Raw genomic sequence first — 19695 nt, 5'->3', positions numbered from 1 at the left:
CTCTCTCTTTTTTTGTAAAGCAGTCAGTTTTCTCTTTTCCAGTTAGAAACAACTGAAATCTTTTATGCCACCTTATGAAGAACTGCAAAGATCAGTCTCCAAAATTTTAGTAAGCATACAGTTATTTAGGACAACCTTAAAAAGATACCCTGAGAAAACAGGACCTCTTCAAGATCTTTTGCAAAACCTGACAAAAGATAGCAACCCAGCCACATGCCCCATGAAGCCCAGGTAAGACTGCCTGGGCTGTGCTGTTTTGACTGTACCTTTTTCTCATGGTTGGGGATAATGCAACGGACGAAGTTGGGGTTGGTGTTCCTCAAGGTAGCCATCAGTTTAGCCAGCTGTTCTTTATAGAGCTGTCCCACTGTTCGGAACATACCCTTCCTGGTTTTAAAGGCCCCTGGCAATGCTGTATCTGACATACCAGCTACCTGATCCAGTCCAACAATACGGTCAACTAGAGAGAGCACAAGAAAGAGTGTTAAAATTTGGCCACAAACAAAGGAAGCACTGGAACATACAAAGAACATCTGGGTAGAACAGGATCAATGAGAGGAGCTGCAGGATCCTTTTTGCTTCATCTCTACACAGATGTCGACTCCTGTACAGAAGTTGTGCAGGGATAGGAGCAGGAAGGAAAAGAAAGCATCAGCTCACTACAGGAAGTTTGAGTGATGGAGTTTAACTTACTCCCAAACATATTCTACTGATGGCCTGGATGACAGCTCTGGAAGAGCAATCCACAAGTGAGTTTTGGATGCTTCTACTTGCTTAGCTTACAATGTGAGACAACAAACCAAAAGTTCTAGCTGCTAGCCCAGCAGAGTCAACTATTAGTTAACTCTGATCCAGAAATGGCCACAGACAGAGAAAAAGCCCAGCTTCACTCTCGCATTACAGGCAGGACTGGTGATCAGAAAAGCCGCATCCACTTATAAACTGAACAAACATGGTAAAAGGCAGGACAGAAAACAAACCTGAACATACCACTGTTTGAGTTGGTTTTGGAGCACAAGTATTCTATGACAGACATGAACAATACCACTAGGAGAGAGTCACAACTCCCTGTCCCAACAGTTTCTCCACTATGTCACAGTGACATACAAGCACTAATAAAGTCATCACCTTGATGGATGGACTCCACAGATCCTTTTTTTTTTTTTGCCTCAACAGAAGCCAGCTAGATCTGATAGTAGCAGGGGCAAAAGGAAACTAAAGCATTACTTCTTCCCATTGCTTTTCTACATGGAGATAAAAATTCACCCATCCAACAAAAGCTAACTGTATCACTATAAATTTCCATACCCCCAGTACATTTTTATTAAGTGCTTCAAGCTACTTTTCACTATCTTGGTTGGTTGATGCCTACACTCAGGCTCCCAATCTTCACTTCAGAAAACACACCAGCTTGTGTTCAACTGTCTTCTGATTAAAAAAAAAAAATCACAACTGCTAAGAGACATTCCTACAAAAGAAAAAACAAGAAAGAATATTCTGATTTACAGCTAATATTAGTTTAGAACTGCTCACTTCTAGAGCAGTTGTTAGAATAGGGTCAAGGTTGCCTTATCAGAAAGAAAAGAAGGTTATGTTACTAGATGACATCACAGGGAAATCCACAGAAGTGTGTCCCAGATTGTGGCTTTAACAATCCTCTTAAAAATCTTGAGCCCTGCAATCTACATCAAGATAGCAAAAAGGACAGTCATTGCAACAGGAGATCCAGCAAAGAACAATAAATGAAAACTAACAAGCTGTAGTCAGTTGACAATTCAAGTCCAAAAGGAGCATCACACAGCAAAGGCCTTGAGAGGCACAACTTGGTGACAGCCATTTTTGATCCAGTAAAAGTTCCTTTGCCAAACTAACTTCCTTTTAAATGATCAGCTGCTGAAGTTAAATTCCAATACTAAAACTAATGTTAAACTAGATTTCCGTTTATATGCAGTCTTGGAAATCTTCCTTCTAAATCTTGCAAGAAATACAGCCTTGCTAACTCTAAATTCAAACAGTTGTCAGGAACTTTCCTTTAGCTGTTCCTATCCAAGTCTTGCAAGAGCAACTTTCAGCATCTCAATATATTCCTATTTTTCTTGTATCCACTTGTAAGGTGAGTTTTACTTTCATTTTGAAGTCCATGAGGAGCTACTAGCACAAAGCAGAGGAAATGAACAAGAAAGACAGGCAGGTATGACAAAGGGACAAAGAGAAGTTAACGGAAGCATTTCTTGCATGGCTCTAGGATGCATTACACACATGACACGACAGCTGGGTTTCTCAGTCACCTGGTTCTAGATGAAGAATAGGAAAGTGTTGATAGAAATAGGCTCTCTGAACCTTCTGCATCTCTGCAACAGACAGAGACGTCAAAGAAAACCTACCACAGAAAGTGACAGTAACAGTAAGACTCAAAAGCAGATTAACCCAGAGAAGATAAGAGTAAAATACTGAACAACACTGCTGAAAGAGCACACTAGTTGCAGGACTGAAAACATAGGTTTGACCTCAGATCTTGAGTTTGAGTGCTGCAGCTATGCAAGCTGCTGGGACATAATGGCACATTCGTATGTGTGGCATTCTTGATTTTGAGAAATAATTGCGATATATATTCAGGAAGCTTAATGTATGTTGATGGAAGTGAGCCTTTCTCTTGAGTTACAGCAAAGTTTTAATGAAATACCATAATCTAAGCAAAGGATGTTCCAGACAATGCTCATCTTGGCAGCTTAGTCTTCAGAGGAAAAAAAAGCAACACAGCTCATCACAGACTTTTGATGATCAAACAAACTCTTCTACATAAAACAAGAGAAAACAAATTAAATTAAGGTTAATTACATACCATCTTTCCACAGCTCAGACACAAACTTATCCGATGACTGGTGGAGAAGAGTAGCGATATTATCATTCAGAGGATCCATGTTCTTCATCAGCCATTCATCCGCCTTATAATCCACCTGGAGAAGACAAACACATCAAGAAAATTGGAGGGCAATTTTCTGCACCTTAAGATGCATCAATATCTGGCGCAGTCAGTAAAAGTAGCTGAGGTTTGCACAATCAACAACAGATTACCTCACCATTCTTGGATTTGCCATCTAAGTAAGCATACCTATGGATTTCAAACCCTTACAAACAGCTGCATGTTCTGTTCTGTCAGTAAAGGGAATGGATTTGCAATGCTAGTTTGCACCACCCAGAGTGTGACACAAAACAACAGCATTATCATTTTTGCTGATAAAGTCTTGATGCAGGTTTCTGAAAAGCACCTCCAATCTCACCAAATCACAGAGAACAAATTTAAATTGCTGTCAGTTTGACGTGTCTTGAACTATATATACGTATTTCAAGTTTGAGATTATAGATAGATAGATAAACAGATAGATAGATATAAACTTGCAGGCAAATCCCCTTAGGCACTGTAAGGTTCATAGCAATGGAACAATTTCACGGAATCTTCCAATGGTTTCTCATAGGCAACCATTTTGGTGACTAGTCATTTTTAAGAAGCAGCGGTTATACATGACAAAATACAGTAGACATTCCAGTGTTCACATTTTAGCTATTCTTTACCTTGCCAGCATAATGTATGATACAGAAATCAGCTTTGTCTTTCAGCTGTTTTGGCTTCTGAAATTTGGGGTGCGTGCCTTGTTCTTGCACAACTTTTTCCACAAAGCTTTTGTCTGTTGCTTTTGGGAACCAGCACTCTTCATCCAGCAGGGCCAGTATACCAGGAGGCCCAGCCTTAAAGAAGGGAAACATCACAACATCATTAAATACATGACTACACCAATAACTAACACCTTTAGACGGTTAGAGGAGAAAGAAAAAGGATTGCTAAGCCTGATCCACATCACATTCGCCTGTTGTGTGGTATTAGTTTAACTACTTTCTTAATAATAGAAATTGTTAATAATTCTTCAATATCCTCATCTGAATTCTGACCACTTTTATGAGAAAGTGTCTTCTGTGATATTTGTCTAGGTTGTTTTCTGGGGAAAAAAAAAATCTTTTTTTAATAGAAGAAACATTATCACACTGTTCTCTAAATATATCCAGGTGTCTAAATGCAGAAGGTCATAGGAGAAAATTTCACAAACTAGTCCTTACTATTGGAACATCTATTAGGAAATTTATAAATTTTCAAGTTTCATTAGAGCAGAATGAAAGCAACAGTGATTCACAGCTTCTCATCACAGCTGTAGTTAAGTAACTTCACACTATTTATGGTAAGCTACATATACATCTAGTACTACGCAGATATACACAAATGAAGACAATTTAGTGAGAGGAAAAAGTGGCTGACTATATCTATTTTCATGCAGTATTTCCTACAGAACTGATACTAACAGCTCTATTGGTAACGCACTTTCAGACAAAGAAGAAACTGTTCATTTCTGCTTCTAATCATCACAGTATCAGTAGAAAATCAAAAGCTAGAAGGTCAGTTTCCAGCCTACAGGTAGAGGTGATGTCCTCGGTGACAAAATCAGTGTAGCCATTTCTTGCTGCTCCATGGTAGAACAAGCTTACCGGCTTCTCTATGAGGTCAATGCAGGGCTGCAGATCCAGGCCAAAGTCAATGAAATTCCACTCTATGCCCTCCCTCTGGTACTCCTCTTGCTCCAGAATGAACATGGTGTGGTTAAAGAGCTGCTGCAACTTTTCATTTGTGTAGTTAATACACAACTGCTCAAAGGAGTTCAGCTAATGAAGAAAAAGGCAGAAAGACGTTTGAACAATTGCTTTTGTAGACACACCTACTATTCTCTTAGCACAAAAGATTGTATCTGTAGTTGAGGAATTTAAGCCAGTGTTCTGTGTGGGGCAGACAGTCCATTGTCAATAACCCCTTTAGTTATGAAGTGCCTGTACTGTCACGTGCCACTGCATCACTGCTGCAATCCCTAGGGAAGTTCATACACTTTGTTCCTCAGACTTTGCAAAAGAATGTTTAGTTGTAAACAGCAGAAGAATGACTGCAGCTGCTTAACCCAGGAACAGAAAAGACTCTGGTTTTCTCACAAATGCAGAGCTCACAAGTCCTCTTCATACGAAGAGGAAGCAACAGAAGCCTGAAGACAAATTCCTAAAAGCGTATGGACTGGAAAGTCCCTTTTTAATCCTCATATATAAAATCAGAGCAAGGAAAGTGAGGGAAATTTCTTCAAAATTTCTAAAATTCTTCAAACAGTAAGGACAAGACAAATAACCTCAGTGCATTTTTATGTTAGACCACACAAAAGATAACGTAGCTTCTAAAGAGAATAGTCCAGTTTTACTTTCTCCATGTTTCAGTAATTCCTAACCATGTTATTTCTGTTCTTCTATTCATGAGATCCAGCAACCATGAAACCTTCCCCCTCACCAATCAGAGAGGGGGAAGGAAACAAAACAAAACGAACAACAACAAAAAAAAAGAAGGAAAAAAAAAATCAACTTTTCTGTGCCCTAGTTTTCCATTTCATGAATAAATTGGTGCAATTGCACATGAGCTAGATCCAGCATAACACAGGTTGACAGGAGCTGCCTGACTGGGATAACAGCAGGATACTTCTTTTCTGATGGCAGTCTGTGGTTGCTTCAGATTAAGTATCATGCAAAGCCACATTCTAAAATAGTTTCATAGAATCTGATAAAGGTTTGACCTAACAGTTCACTGTCACCTGTAGAAGGAGCTCCCATTTCCGCTCTCTCTCATCTCTCAACTTTCCTTCAGCTCTTCCTCTCCTACACTTATCTTTCATGAGATTTTATGCTTTTTGTGTGGAATACACATCCTTTCCAAAACTATGTTATTTTCCAGTTTTAAAATTATTTCCTTCAGCGGTCTTTGCTCCATATTAAACTGTACTGAGTGCAAGGACCTGACATCTCCTTACCTCAAAAATCTCAAAGCCAGCAATGTCAAGGATTCCAATGAAGGATGCACCCTGTCGCTTGGTCTTATCCAGTGCTTTGTTGATCCGCATAACCAGCCACCGGAACATACGTTCATAAGTGGCTTTAGCCAGCGCTTCAATGGCAAAATCAGCCTAAGTAGCAAAAAGATAAACATCAGGAGTTACATTATAAACCAAAGAAAGGCACAGAGTACACTGTTTCAGGACCTAACAGCACAACTGTAGTCTGAGATTTTTCTCTCCACCACCAAATTCAGCAAACAAGGCTTATTTCAGAGGTTATTCCCAATGAAAAGTAGATAGCATACAGCCTCATATACAAGAGCAAAGAATTTGTCTCTAAATTAGCGTGTCAAAACAAAATTTCAGGATCTTGACTGTTGGAGAAACCAAAAGCTGGAATTAAAGAAAGAAAAGTTAATCACCTCCAAAAAGACTGTAATAACATGGTGTGTTTCACAGGCCCAAAGAAAAGAATTTAAATTCTTTTGTAACTTTGGATTTGTGAAGCCAAATCCCTCCCTGACACCACCCTAGCTGCGTTTGACATAAATACCACGTGTACTAAGAAATTAAACATCAAAATGCAAAGGCAGCATGGAAAGGCAATCTGTGACTGTTTCTAGCCTTCAATCTCTTCCCAATCCCTTCCATGTTACGGGGGCATGTTTCATTACTTTAAGAATGTGTTCATAAGGAAGCTGGGCAGTGAGTGAGCACAGGGGCTTTGCTCCATTCAAGCAGCCACTAGCTCCTAGGTCAGGCTTCATTTAGAGAACAACCAGACTCAAGAGCGTTACAAAATTTCCAATCAATTTCAAGGGTAAGAAGCAAATTTTTCCATCCTTGTAGCTGACCTACTTGAAGACAGTGCTTTTTGTATTACACCAACTCAAAAATGTCACCCTTGCACGCCACACTGAAAGAACTTATTCCCTACAGACAGCCAGTCACCAAAATTAGGGGACTTGGTTTTTTTTTTTTGTTGTTTTTTTTTTAAGATGAGAAAAAGTGCTATAGGGGCAGGGTGATTTCTATCTTTACACAGATCAAATGAGCAAATACTAGAAAAAATATATATGCTACATTATTCAAGTGTGCTTGCCATACACTGTAGTCATAAAGACGGTTAATAAACACTACAGAAACCTCTAATACATTCCTTAGCTTTGTGGTGGTAAGATTAGAGACCAAAGTACTCGTTCATTTTTACAGAACACATACCTGCTCTTTGGTCTGAGCTTTCTGGACATAATCTCGTCCAACTTTGATGCGAGGAGTCAGGATACCTCTAGTGAAATCTGTCACATTGATACCCAAAAGGTGAGACACTTTCTGAGCCGCTGAAGATGAGAAGAGGAAACAAAGAGATTAATATTGTTTTGTTTTTCTCACAGAAAACAAGAGAAAAAGAAAAACATTCCAGGGAAAAAAATTTAGAAAAGTTAGGAAACAGCTTACAAAAAAATGTTAAATGAAGAACACGTTGCTGAGACAAAGTATCTTCCTAACCAAAAAAATCCAAGAAAACCCTCTTGCAACCCATTCTACAGGTTATTGATTTCCTCCAGAATCCACAAGAGCAAATTTGAAGCAATAGATTCATAACACTTAACCATAACACAGAAGCTTTAGAAAATTCATCTGTAATCAATTTAAAAATACATCACATAATAGATTTCTTAATCAAGATAATTGTTCTGTTTTCATCTACTGATTAATCTTTGAGGCAACTCTGTATTTCAGATTCAAGATCCAAAACCCAAATGGTTTACTCTCCTCCACAAAATGGCAGTTAGAGCATATTTTCAGTAATATAGCCAAAAAATTAAACAGTGATAAATTAGCAACCTTTTCTATTTCTGCAGTATATCTACAATGAAGGTCTAAGAGTTAAATCTTCCAACAGATAGTCTTCTATCACATGAAACATGGCACTATTTACACATGCAACAACAGGCAGTGCAATTAAAACATGTACACATACTTTATATCCACCACAAAACTATTCACCACTTCACTCTTACAGTTACAAGACTATCTCGACCATGTCAGCAAAGAACATTCCTTAAAGTCTGATAATATAAGTTTGAAGGAGCAATTATTCCAGCTTGGTTAAAACACACAAACACTCAACATATTCCAGTAGAGTAATCCTTTTCATCTGGTCATCACATGTACTTCCTGCCTAGCCCTGACACAAGAACAGTGCCACATTCCTGCCCGTGGGTGGCTGCAAACACACGCCTGGCAAAACAGTGTGTATTTGTATGGAGCGTGCCAGCTCCTTTGGCAAATAATTCACCTTATAGAAAAACAGGATTTCAGCATTCCATACATACTGTAATACATTCTCCTACTTGCAAGAACTTCCTGTAGGCTTTTTTCTGCACTTTTCTTTGGTGGGGGAGAGGAGATTGGTTACCTGTATTGTCTGGCATAGAGGCTTGGTCTGTATTACGCTCCTTCTTGAAGACTATGTTGCCAAGTTGAAGAACACCTGAGATAACCTTCAGCAGACCTTTTAAAATAATAACAATAACTCAGTGTCAGACATCACCAAAATCCCTGATATGACCCAGTTACCTTTCCTGACATGGTTAAGAGGCCCTTCTCAACATTCCAAAGATCCTTCTGAAAAAAACACTACAGACAATTCCTTTACATGACTCCCATTCAGGACACAGAACTTGCCTTGTCTTTTCTGTGCAAGATTACACAGCCTAGAAATTTACCCATTCTCGACATCACTATAGAACAGTGAGAGATGGGACTGAGGGCAATGAGCCACCTAAATCACCTGCATTTTTTGATAAAACATTTGTTCTCAGTTAGAGGGTCAAAACTCAGTCAATGAATTCAATACTCAATTTTCCTCAATGATTACTGCTAAACACAGGAAAGAGATAGTTAAGAGCACAAACCAATTAAAGAAGAATTTGTTTCTTTAACCCTGTTACACTTTCAGCTCCCTGACCAAGATCTGTAGTCCTCAGAGACATACATTATAACATATGGAAGGCAGCAGGATGTAGGCGAAAGTGCCTGTACCATAAGTATTACTAATTACATGCTGAAGTACCCCACCTTATTGCTAATGATATATTCATACTCTTCGAATGGTGCACGTCACAAAAGCAACACCAGGTGCCAGGACAGGAAAGACATTTTTTGATGCCACAGTCTCAATTCAATTCTGACCGTGTCTCAGTCAAAGCTCACTGCATAATAGCTTCTAGTTGCCTTGAGCAAAGTAAACTGCCAGTCACTTGCAAAGGGGATCTTATACCAAAGATATTTTTTATCCCCAAATTTCTACCTGTTTGTGCTGCCTTTGGGTGAGATAGAATTAATTTTCTTCACAGTAGCTGTTAGGGAGGTGTTTTCTGGATTCGTGCTGGAAACAGCATTCATGACATGGATGTTTTAGTTACTGCTGAGCAGTGTTACACAGAGTCAAGGCCTTTTCTGCTTTCCAGTGAGGAGGCTGGGGGTGCACAAGAAGTTGGGAGAGGACAGAGCAGGTTCAGGTAACCCCAGCTGACGCAAGGGGTCCCTGCCAAACGACATCACGCTCAACATTTAAAGTTGAGGAAAGAAGATGGAAGGGGGGGACACTGGGAGTGATGGTGTTTGTCTTCCCAAGTCACTGTTATGCATGACGGAGCCCTGCTTTCCTGGGGATGCCTGCCCATGGGAAGGGGTGAATGAATTCCTTGTTTGGCCTTGCTTCGCTTGCATGTGCAGCTTTTGCTTTACCTGTTAAACTGTCTTTACCATGACCCACAAGTTTTCTCCTTTTTAACTCTTTTGATTCTCTCCCCCATCCCATGGGGGGAGAGTGAGTGAACACCTGCGTGGGGCTTAATTGCTGGCTGGAGTTAAACCACAACACTATTACTGAAAGATTTGTTTTAAAACAAATATCCTTTTGATAAGAAAGCAAACAAAGGCTCCATATATGCTACATTAGGACTAAACATATATGTTTGTGATTGCCCTGTTCTACTCTGCACTCGTGCAGCCTCACTTCAAGTCCTGTGTGCAGTTTTGGGTGCTACAATAAAAGAGAGATATAAAGCTATTATGGAGTGCCCAAAGAAAGGCTATAAAGATAGTTAAGAGCCTTGAGGGGAAGCTGTAGGAGGAGCGGCCGAGGTCACTTGGCTTGTTTAGCCTGGAGGAGACTGAGGGGAGACCTCATTGCAGCCTACAGTTCTTTCACAAGGGGAAGTGGAGGGGCAGGCACTACACTTCTCTTTGGTGACCAGTGAAGGACCCAAAGGAATGGCCTGAAGCTATGTCAGGGAAGGTTTATACTAGATCTTAGGAAAAGGGCATTGGAATAGGCTCCCCAGGGAAGTGGTCACAGCACCAAGGCCACCAGAGTTGAAGTGTTTAGAAAATGCTTTCAGGCACATGGTGTGATTCTTGGGGTGGCCCTGTGCAGAGCCAGATGCTGATCTTTGATGACTCTTGTGAGTTCCCTCTAACTCAGCATGTTATATGATTCTGTGTTCCTAGAGGCATGTTATGAAATTCAGTGGTTTGACGGCTGCATCTGGAGTCCTAGCACCTGAACAGACATCTTATTTTGATATGGTCTTACAAATATAGTGTTTAGATTTTACATTTACCATGCAGCTAGGCAGTTCTTCCAAGCCTGTAAGGAACATTAAGGCACTTGACCCTTTGAACAGCAAGTGCAAAACACTAAAGCTATTTTTGCTGTAGTGGCTGGAACCAACAGCTCATCTATGTGACAGCAAAGACATGCCCTAGAGCATACATTAAAAAACTCAACTCAAAAAACTGAGCATAGGAGGACTTCCTGACAATGAATTAGGCTGCCAATTTTTTTATTTGGTTTAAGTATGTTTCTCTTTGCTGCCATACAGCAGTTTCAGTCTCAGATGATTCAGGATATCAAGAAGGCTATTAAACTGTGGATAACAACAGCGTGGATTTTCAGTAGGTTGGATTGTGAAGACCAATATTTAAGGCAGAGGCACATATTCTCTACAGCCACAAGAGCTGCAAGCTCCAGCAGAGGTGGTGGTGACCTCAAACCACCACAGATGCTTGCTTGCTTCAGCATAGAGAATAATAGTCCTAGTTTTAGAAGACCATGTACATTTGGAAAGTGAGATTTTACAGAACACTGATTCCGAACCAGTGAGGCAGATCATGAAAGAGAGCACAGAGTGCTGGTGAATACATATCACTGCACTTTGTGCTGGCTGAATGCAATTCCATCTTCCCTGTCATGGAACTGTGCTCCCAGTATCAGACAATATTAATTTCTGATCAGCAGTTCAGTGTTAAGCTGGAAAGAAAGGCACTATGACCAGCCCATTCTCAAAGGACTAATCCAGCAGTGGTTGGATTAGATACTTTAAAGTTGCTGCTTAGGGATAGGGGGAGCGCACAAGCCTTGCATTGCACAAGAGAATTGAGGGGATTCTTGTATCTTGGATGTGTCATTCATAAACTGGGTATACAGCCCTCAGACTGGGAACAAAACCAGCAAGAAGCATGTTTTCATTAGCTGCTTGACTCCTATAGTGAACAGTATAAACTGAAACTGTGCTGGTAGATCCAGAGGTGGGTCACTCCAAAGCCACTAAATTTTATTACTTGCACACTGTTCAGTTGGAGCATGGGGGGCAGGAATGAACACACGTAAAACTAAACAAAAAAAAAATCTAAACAAAAAGCAAACAAACAAACTAAAAAAACAAAACAAAACCAAATCAAAATAAAAAAAGAACCTCAGAACAAAAAAGCTCCAGAGACATGATCTGTTCCCTCTTGTTCCTTGCATATTCATACCTATCTGCTCTTCATCTGGGATGCCCATTATCTTCATTGCCTCCATAGTCTCCAGAAACATGTCTTTGTCTTGCTGGCCTGGGATCGTAACATGCCCGTTGGAAAGGAAGCGGTATTTGTTGTAAGGCTCCAGCAGCAGATCATCTTAGGAAAGAATTGAGAAAGATGTTACTGTGGGTTGTTTTTTTTTAACAGACAACAAGCTACCACTGAGAAAAATTTCTGACTCTCATATACTGCCAGGCACTGGATGAATCTGGGATTAAGCCCAGTTTTACTGTGGGCTGAATATTTAATGTATTTTAGATAAAATCAGAGTTTTTCTGTCTCATTTTTTTCTATTCCTTCCTCTGGACTACTCCACCAAAGCAGTGTCAATCATCATTATGCCCTAAGTCTATAAGAAGCAGGGATTAATTTGAAAGTAAATTTGCCTTTAATTTCAGATACCTCATTTGTTTCAAGTTAGATAAAAGTTAACATATAGCTCTTGAAACAGTAGCTACTATGAGAAAGTCCTCTCCTTGTGTCCTTCCCTCCAGATCAATTTGCAGCTCTTGCATAACACAGACCCTGGTTACTAGGCTGACGTATTAAAGCTAGGTGTACTAGGATCCCAGACTGCTAGAGCTGCTTAGCTGCTTGCAGATTTGCTCCACTCAGTTAAACACTGAGTACATCCATGTAGGACCATTCCTGCACTAGGATAGTTTACATCATGCAAGACTAGACTAAACATGGGACAGTGATTTAGATAAGGAAGGGCGTAGAGTCATTGCTGGCACAGAGACAAGTGCAGGAAGGAACCAGAGAAGCAAGTTTTCAGGAACTGAGAAGTGCGGGGGGAGGGCAGATAGATGTATGAGTGCATGAAAGAAGTGGAGGAGAGCTGACCATATCTAAAAGGCGAAGACAAGGAACTATGAAGGAACAGGTCCTAGTCTACAAGTGTTTTGAATCCTCTGTTGTAGTAATTATGGGATTCATTCATCACAACACAACCATACTTACTCTTCAAATGCTCCCCTGCCCCAGAGAGCAGGTAGTAAAAGATGTGGAAGGTTCTCTCCTCTTTGGCCTGGCGAATTGCACGAGACTTCTCCAGTAGATCTTCAGAGAGTCAAGGCATATGACAGGATATACAAATCACTTCCTATTCTATGGTAGGAGAAAAAACTCATATTGCCTGACATTCTCCTCATGCCAATTGACAGGGTATTGACTTAGCAATCATTATCAGTCAACAACCCCCTGCGCTTCTGGTCTTAGTTTTACTAGCCTCTGAATGATGACTGTGGTAAGAGTCATGATGACTGTGCTAAAAATAACTGATAAAAACCAGAAAAACAGTGGCCATCCTTCCCCACTTGCCTTAGACAGAAGTGAGAATGACTTATTCCAAACCTATTCATATTACTGCAGTTTATGCTTGCATTTCAGTCCCTTAAGATTAGAATTCATTCATTCAGAAGATATCCCACCATAATCACTAAGGTCACAAAAGACTATATGAGGAAACAGGAGACTACAACAGTGATCTTGCTAGCATAAATTTAGAGTGCTTCCTATTGCTTTCTCAACCAGATAAAGTCGAGAATGCTAGGTGCCATTACTACATGCCTTTAACTTTTTCTTTCAAGTGGTTACAGAAAGGATACAGGTCTCAATATTGGCTCCAACAATGTAGCCATTGACATCAAAGTTGATTCTGATGAATTTGCCCTAAGAGGAAAATAATAGCATTAAAATTAGTATTCATTCTATCTGGTAACAGCAATAAACAAAAAAGGTAAACCTCCTGTTTTTAATCCAGGAAAGGAAACTCAGAACAGGTCAGGCAGGTTTTAGGCAAAACCTAAAGGTCAGCCAATAGGCAATGCCTGCTGATCGCGACAGCGATTTAACAAACAAGACTCCAAACACCTCCAGACACCTCTGACATTCAGGCAGTCTACAATTCAAACTCACTTTGTTTCAATCTAGATTTCCTACCACCAGAGTCCCTTCAGTTTCACATGTTATATTATCTAGACAGTTCCACCTCCTTCAGTGTTAGCTTCAACCATTTTCAGTTAGCTCCAGCTCCTCCACCTGCCCTCTCAGATGTTGCCCATTGCTGTCCAGCGCAAGCAAAATAAGGAACAGTATTTGCTCTCCAGGATAAAACTGACTAATTACTTACAATAAAAATCAGCAGAAATGATCCTGGCACAGGCTCTGTTTTTTTCATTCTAGAGACCTAACTGATCTATTCTGAATAATTGACTGAATGAAATTGACTTCCCAGAATAATTTGAAGGAATCACTCACAGACAGTTATCCTATCCCTGACAGCAATTCACCAAAAAGCAGAACAAGTCTTCCCTCTGAAAAGTACAGAATACTGGCAGTCATGACAGATAGTAATACTCACAAATCTTGAGGAGTTGTCGTTCTTGACTGTCTTGGCATTTCCAAAGGCCTCCAGGATGGGATTAGCCTGGAGCAACTGTCTCTCCAGTTCTCCCTAGAGAGAAATCAAAAATTAATAAAGTAGGTAGGAGTTCACTGCATTAACCTTGGGTCAAACCAGCGCTGCAGTTTCAATTCACACTAGTTGGCATCTGCTGTAGAGAAGCCATATTAAACCTTAGGAGATGATCACTTAAACCTTCAAAGGAGACTCATTAGTTATCTAGGTGAAAGAGAAACAGTCACAAATATGGCCTTATTCCCTTCCTCAACACAAGCACATCGCAGTGCTGTCTTTCTGTTAACAAGAAGCCCTTCAAAGCCATTGGCTGTAACATCCCGCAGACTTCCCAGGATTAAAGTGAAACACCATACCATCCAAGACCAGGCCCTCATCCCAGAAGTGTACTGCCATATAGGCTGGAAGAGTGAGGAAAATGCTGTCTTGCTACTTAAAGACAGCTCTGAATGCTGCTAGTAATAGTTAGTCTGAAAAGGCCTAATGTTTTACAAAAATCAAACACAAAGCAAAAATCCTGGTACTTTTTTAAGAGTCTACATCTTCCAAAATACAAACAAGGAAAAACCTCCTTTGTAAGGAGCCACACACAAAAAAGAGAATTAGTGGTATCCCACAAACTGCATGATTGCTTGCATTCTGCTGCCATATTCACACACTCCTCCCCTCAAGGAACACAAAATGCTGGAATTGTAGAAAAAGAAATTCAGAACCTTTATCCCTGCCAAGTACTAGACCACTGCAGCATATTCACCTTTCCTTGCAGGCTCTAGATGTATCCCTGGCTGTTGTAAAACTTACTTGTCCTCTGTGCTAAAAGCATGGAGTTCTATATATTTCAAGATCACCTAAAAAGCCTCTGGAGACAGAAAATTACAGTTTAGATTAATGTTTCTCTTTTTAGCAGTTATCAGTAAGTACTCAAGACTGCCTGTGCATAACAGATGGAAATGAAGTTTGATTTGTGAGAACTGGAATTTATGGGAAAACTATTTAAGGTTATTTCTAAAGGAAAATTGTTCCCATTTGTTCTCAAAGACAGATTAGTTCTTACACAGTGTCTCTAAAAATACATGCAATAAAAAAAGGTGGAAGATATATGAGAAACTGTACAATGAACTACAAGTCTTTACTTTTTACTTCCACAATCATTTAGCTTCATGCTTGCAAAGTGCAAAGCCAAACAAGACCCTTAGCCCCTACAGAACTGCACAAGTACAGAAGGGGCAGCTGCTACAAACACCTTCATTCACTGTCAAGTATCTACAACTAAGGGCTTAGACCTGATAAGGGAACCTGAGCTGAGACATCAGCACAGACCCAGAATGTGGAACTGTGAGGAGAAAACCTTGAAACTAGGGTTCAGTCCTTGAAACTGTGTGGCAGTCACATTTCTCCTTGTGTTCTGGCACATGTACTGAAGTTGGAGTGCTCTTCCCTCACCCCATTCCTCTTCCCCATCCTGCAGTGAAGTCCTAGACCTTTGTGACTGCGATCTATTACTATTCAAGTGAGAGATGACAGCAACATAGCATTTAAACCCAACTATGGAACAAGAAAGGAAGAGAAATCAGGCTTTGATAACAGATCTGTTTTAATTATTTGGCTAAAAATAAAACCAAGGTCATACTTAGCTACACAAAGATCAGAAGTTTATGGAAATCCATACTACAGTGCCTCCTGTTATTTAGTACCTCAGGAAAAAGGCTTCAAGGAGGTGTTGATAAACTCTGGGTTAGAGGTGCTTATGTCTCTTTAACACCAAGATAGCAATAGGCATAGAGAATGACAGCTCAGGCTCACAACAATACCAAGCTATGGGAAGAGGAAAAGGCTGAAGAGTTGGTTAAGTCAGTGAGCCCTCCTGACCTGCCATAGCACCATGATACAGTGGGAAAAATCGAGTTCTTAGCATGCCACAGCAACGGCACATAACATTAAGTGTCTACAATTACCGTATCCATGCCTCACTAGCACGCTATCTTTGTTTAAAAGTCAATTCCATTATGTTTAAAATTTAAAAGAAGTTTTTGGGTGGAGTTTGTTGGGGTTTTTTACCTTAAATTTTGATGGCTACCTTCCACTGATGGAAGATACTTCATTATTATTTATACAATGGGTATTTTGCAAAGCAAAACCTGTACAACACAGAGCTGTCCATCACAAGCTTTCTAGAAAATCTAAGGTTCCTATCATTAAGATGCTGCCAATTTTCTTGCACCTGTAATTGCCATTCCTTGACCTGAAACAAATTTGTTTAATACTTGGCATGCATTCGAAGTATGTACTATATTCCTCATGAAAACGGAAGCAGTAAAAGCCATTGGATCTGTTACCCTGTGGCTGGGCAGTGTCCAACACTCTTCTATTTCTACTGCTCTGAAGTTACAACACCAATTTAAAGCAACTAAAATCCTTGACATCTACCTTGTACTCTGTATTTTTTGCATCTCATACACTTTCTGGAAAATTCTGTATGCAAGGCAGAACTTCTGCCAGTCATTTATTCTTCAGAAAGTATAGAGAAAGGCATCCAGAAATCACAGCTACCTGTAACAGCATGCAATTAAAAAAAAAATACATGGGTGAGGGTGTTTGGGCTGTTTGTTTGGTTTGTTGGAGTTTTTTGTTGTTTTGTTTTTTACACTTTAGGGATTTGCTTTTGTATTCTTCTCTGCAGTCATGGGAGAGATTATCAAATAACTGAATCCCAACAACAGTGGCTGGACAGGGAAAGGAGAAAGGTCATCAGTAACTTAACCTTTGTTACAAATATTTAAATAGATTTAGTACACCCCCAAAGGAGCCTTAATGTGCTTAGTAGTCACACCATGCAGGTAGAAGCTATTTAGCTGAATATACTAATGCACTGGAAAAGAATGGTGGAATGCATCACTACCTCCAAAATGAGTGAGCTAGAGTTGAAGAATATGCTTTATAAATCTGATTTTGTTCTGATACTTGGAAAAACAGGGGTTTACATCCCAAACTTCTATAGGTGACAGTCAAGAAACCTTCATGGTAAATAAAGCACCACTACTCTCTATAATATCATTGTTTATGTTTCATGCCTGGTCTTGCAGCTTAAAGATTCAACACTATTATATCCTAATTAAATACAAAGAATCTGCCATGACCAGTATACCTAAGATCATCAATAAGTATCAACTTGGATACTCTGGTTCCAAGTTTGCTTTGTAAAGAGTTTTTGCAGAGAGCACTCTACCGATTAACATTCAAAGACTCCAGCTCTAAATCTCCTCTGCTAAGTTTAGTCACAAAGCTGGAACAAAATGTGAGCTGCAGCACTTTTTGGAAAAAATCAAAACTTATGGGAAAAAATTAAATATCAAACTTGGGCAAATCACCAACCAGTCCAACTGGTCCTGTCCTGCTTCGGTGGTTCAAATTTTGCTCAAGGACAAGCAGTGGAAGAATACTTAACTCAACCCCATGATTTTATTTTCCACACTTAAAAAAAAGAAAAAAGGAGAATGTTTCTAAATACAGCTACTGACAGACCATGGAAAAAGCCTTCATATGTCTGAAAGTTTGGCACATGGAACGGGTTTTTTTTGGTTGGATTCCAGAAGTTACTTACTACTATGTGCGTGCGCACACACAGTGTGCCTGCGTGCAGAGATGCCTTCTTATTTATATACTCTATACTCATAAGACATGCCAACACATTAAGCTACTATGGGAAAACTCTTATGTAGAGATACAGTGGACACATTTGGCACCTGGCTTTCATTACACAGATCACCAGTGAACATTTCCAGTGTGTTCAGCTCTGGCTAACAAGTCCACAGTCCTGGAACACCCTGTCTGCAGAGCAGCGTTCCCTGTGACCTTTCTTTGCAACCCACAGCCACAACTCACTGCAAGGAATAGAAAGCTAAATATTTCAACTACATTGATCTTACTAGGAACACACACACACTGTATGCTTCAGGTTCTAGTAAAGCCTTGTCCAGTCCTATTGTCCTGGATGAATACTTCTCAAATGGTATATCTCAGAAAACCCTGCAAGAAAAACTTTAAATGCAAACTAGTATTGAGCACACAAGTATTCTTGATATCACTATAGTCTCCAACTGAACATCCTTATAAAAAAATTACTGTGCACCACACAAAAAAAAAATAAAAATTGTGAATTGTCTATGGATTTGTTTTAGCTGCAGAAAGTGATATTGGTGTGGAGTGAAAAGCTGCTCAAAAAAATCACACAATGGGACAGAAAACGCATTCCTGGTGCAGAACGTGCAGTAAACGTGCAGCTCACCTACGAGGACACAACTGAAGAATTCGGCAATAGTCCATCGGGGGAGAGGGAGGGGAAAAAAATATAAGTGAGACATCTTTAAAGTCCTCCCACCATCATCACCACCCTCCTTTCATGTGCTGCTAACACTTGGCTGTTTTCCCCCCTTCTAATGTTTTCCTAAAATTTCTAAGTTTTCAACTGATGTCCACTAGCCTATCACTGTATTCTCCAGTTTTGAGACAGTATATATAATAGCCAGACCTAATCTTTGATGGTACAGAAGAAAGGAGACAAATCCTCCATGGACAGATCAGTTTTAAACTGCCTAGACTGGTTATAAGCAATACATCCATGTGAAAAGATCAGTACAGGTGATGCTTCACTTATAGCAGCTCTTGCCAATGCACTTGCCCATGAATCCAAGAGGTTGTGGATGAGCTTTATCCCCACTGTAGCTCAATTGAATTAAAGGAATTATGACTTTGAACAGTGTTCCCTAGCTTGCCATTTTTTACAAACTTTTATTGTTTCATAGTTCACTGTCCTCCTCAGTCCCCTGATAGATGTTAATACCTAAGCTTCTACAGAGCAATATGGCTTTTACCAGCATCAGCCAACACATACTGATTGTCAAAAGTCAGCACAGCAAGAAAATGTCAGTAAACCTAGGTCTTACCTGGTCTTTTTTAGACTTGTGTGAGGAAGCAACATGAGCCAGATACTGAATGACCTTCTTGGTGTTCTCTGTTTTACCAGCTCCTGATTCACCTCTGTAAAGAAAATATGCAGTTCATTCACAAACAAGAGGTAGAGGGACATATTTATACTTCTAACCCCAAAAGGGCTACAGACATCTTTAACTGCATTCTGGCCATTGCAGCACCTCCCTCAAAAGGAGAAAAAGCTGGACTGCAGTTGTACCCTCAGCCATTTTGCAGCTGGGTGCAGGTTCCACATGTAAGCAGGACTGAGGGCCAATCAATTTTACTGTGTCTAGAAGAGAAATTGCTGTATCAAGAGTAACTGTTACTCTATCAGCCTCAGCAGTATGAATGAACTTAAACATTACAGCTGCATCAAATCTAAAGGACCACTTGAAGCCTTTTCCATTGACAAAGCTGTATTACTTCAGTAGTTTGAGCACAGGGGCTATTTCAAAACCACCCTTCTTCCACTTATTTTGCAGAAAGAATTATATATTGGAGGAACTGTAGTGGGAC

The 19695-nt window shown here is 40.0% G+C and overlaps 1 protein-coding gene across 1 annotated transcript in view; it reads right to left on the bottom strand.

Annotated features, from left to right (window-relative positions):
- The window catches only part of MYH9 (myosin heavy chain 9), a 70875-nt gene that overhangs the window by 19575 nt on the left and 31605 nt on the right, over positions 1-19695 (bottom strand). Inside the window, exons 5-16 of the mRNA XM_027680347.1 lie at positions 19152-19245; positions 14152-14244; positions 13397-13460; positions 12750-12848; positions 11739-11882; positions 8332-8427; positions 7131-7249; positions 5886-6038; positions 4537-4710; positions 3574-3747; positions 2843-2957; positions 267-460 (exon numbers count right to left, since the gene is read on the bottom strand). Coding sequence (XP_027536148.1) covers positions 267-460; positions 2843-2957; positions 3574-3747; positions 4537-4710; positions 5886-6038; positions 7131-7249; positions 8332-8427; positions 11739-11882; positions 12750-12848; positions 13397-13460; positions 14152-14244; positions 19152-19245 — 1519 coding nt within the window. The remainder of the gene's footprint in view (positions 1-266; positions 461-2842; positions 2958-3573; positions 3748-4536; positions 4711-5885; positions 6039-7130; positions 7250-8331; positions 8428-11738; positions 11883-12749; positions 12849-13396; positions 13461-14151; positions 14245-19151; positions 19246-19695) is intronic.

Source organism: Neopelma chrysocephalum, unplaced genomic scaffold, assembly GCF_003984885.1.
Source record: "Neopelma chrysocephalum unplaced genomic scaffold, ASM398488v2 Primary Assembly neopelma1_59, whole genome shotgun sequence".
In the NCBI taxonomy this organism is placed as follows: Eukaryota; Metazoa; Chordata; class Aves; order Passeriformes; family Pipridae; genus Neopelma; species Neopelma chrysocephalum.
This window is presented reverse-complemented; position numbering and strand designations above follow the sequence as displayed.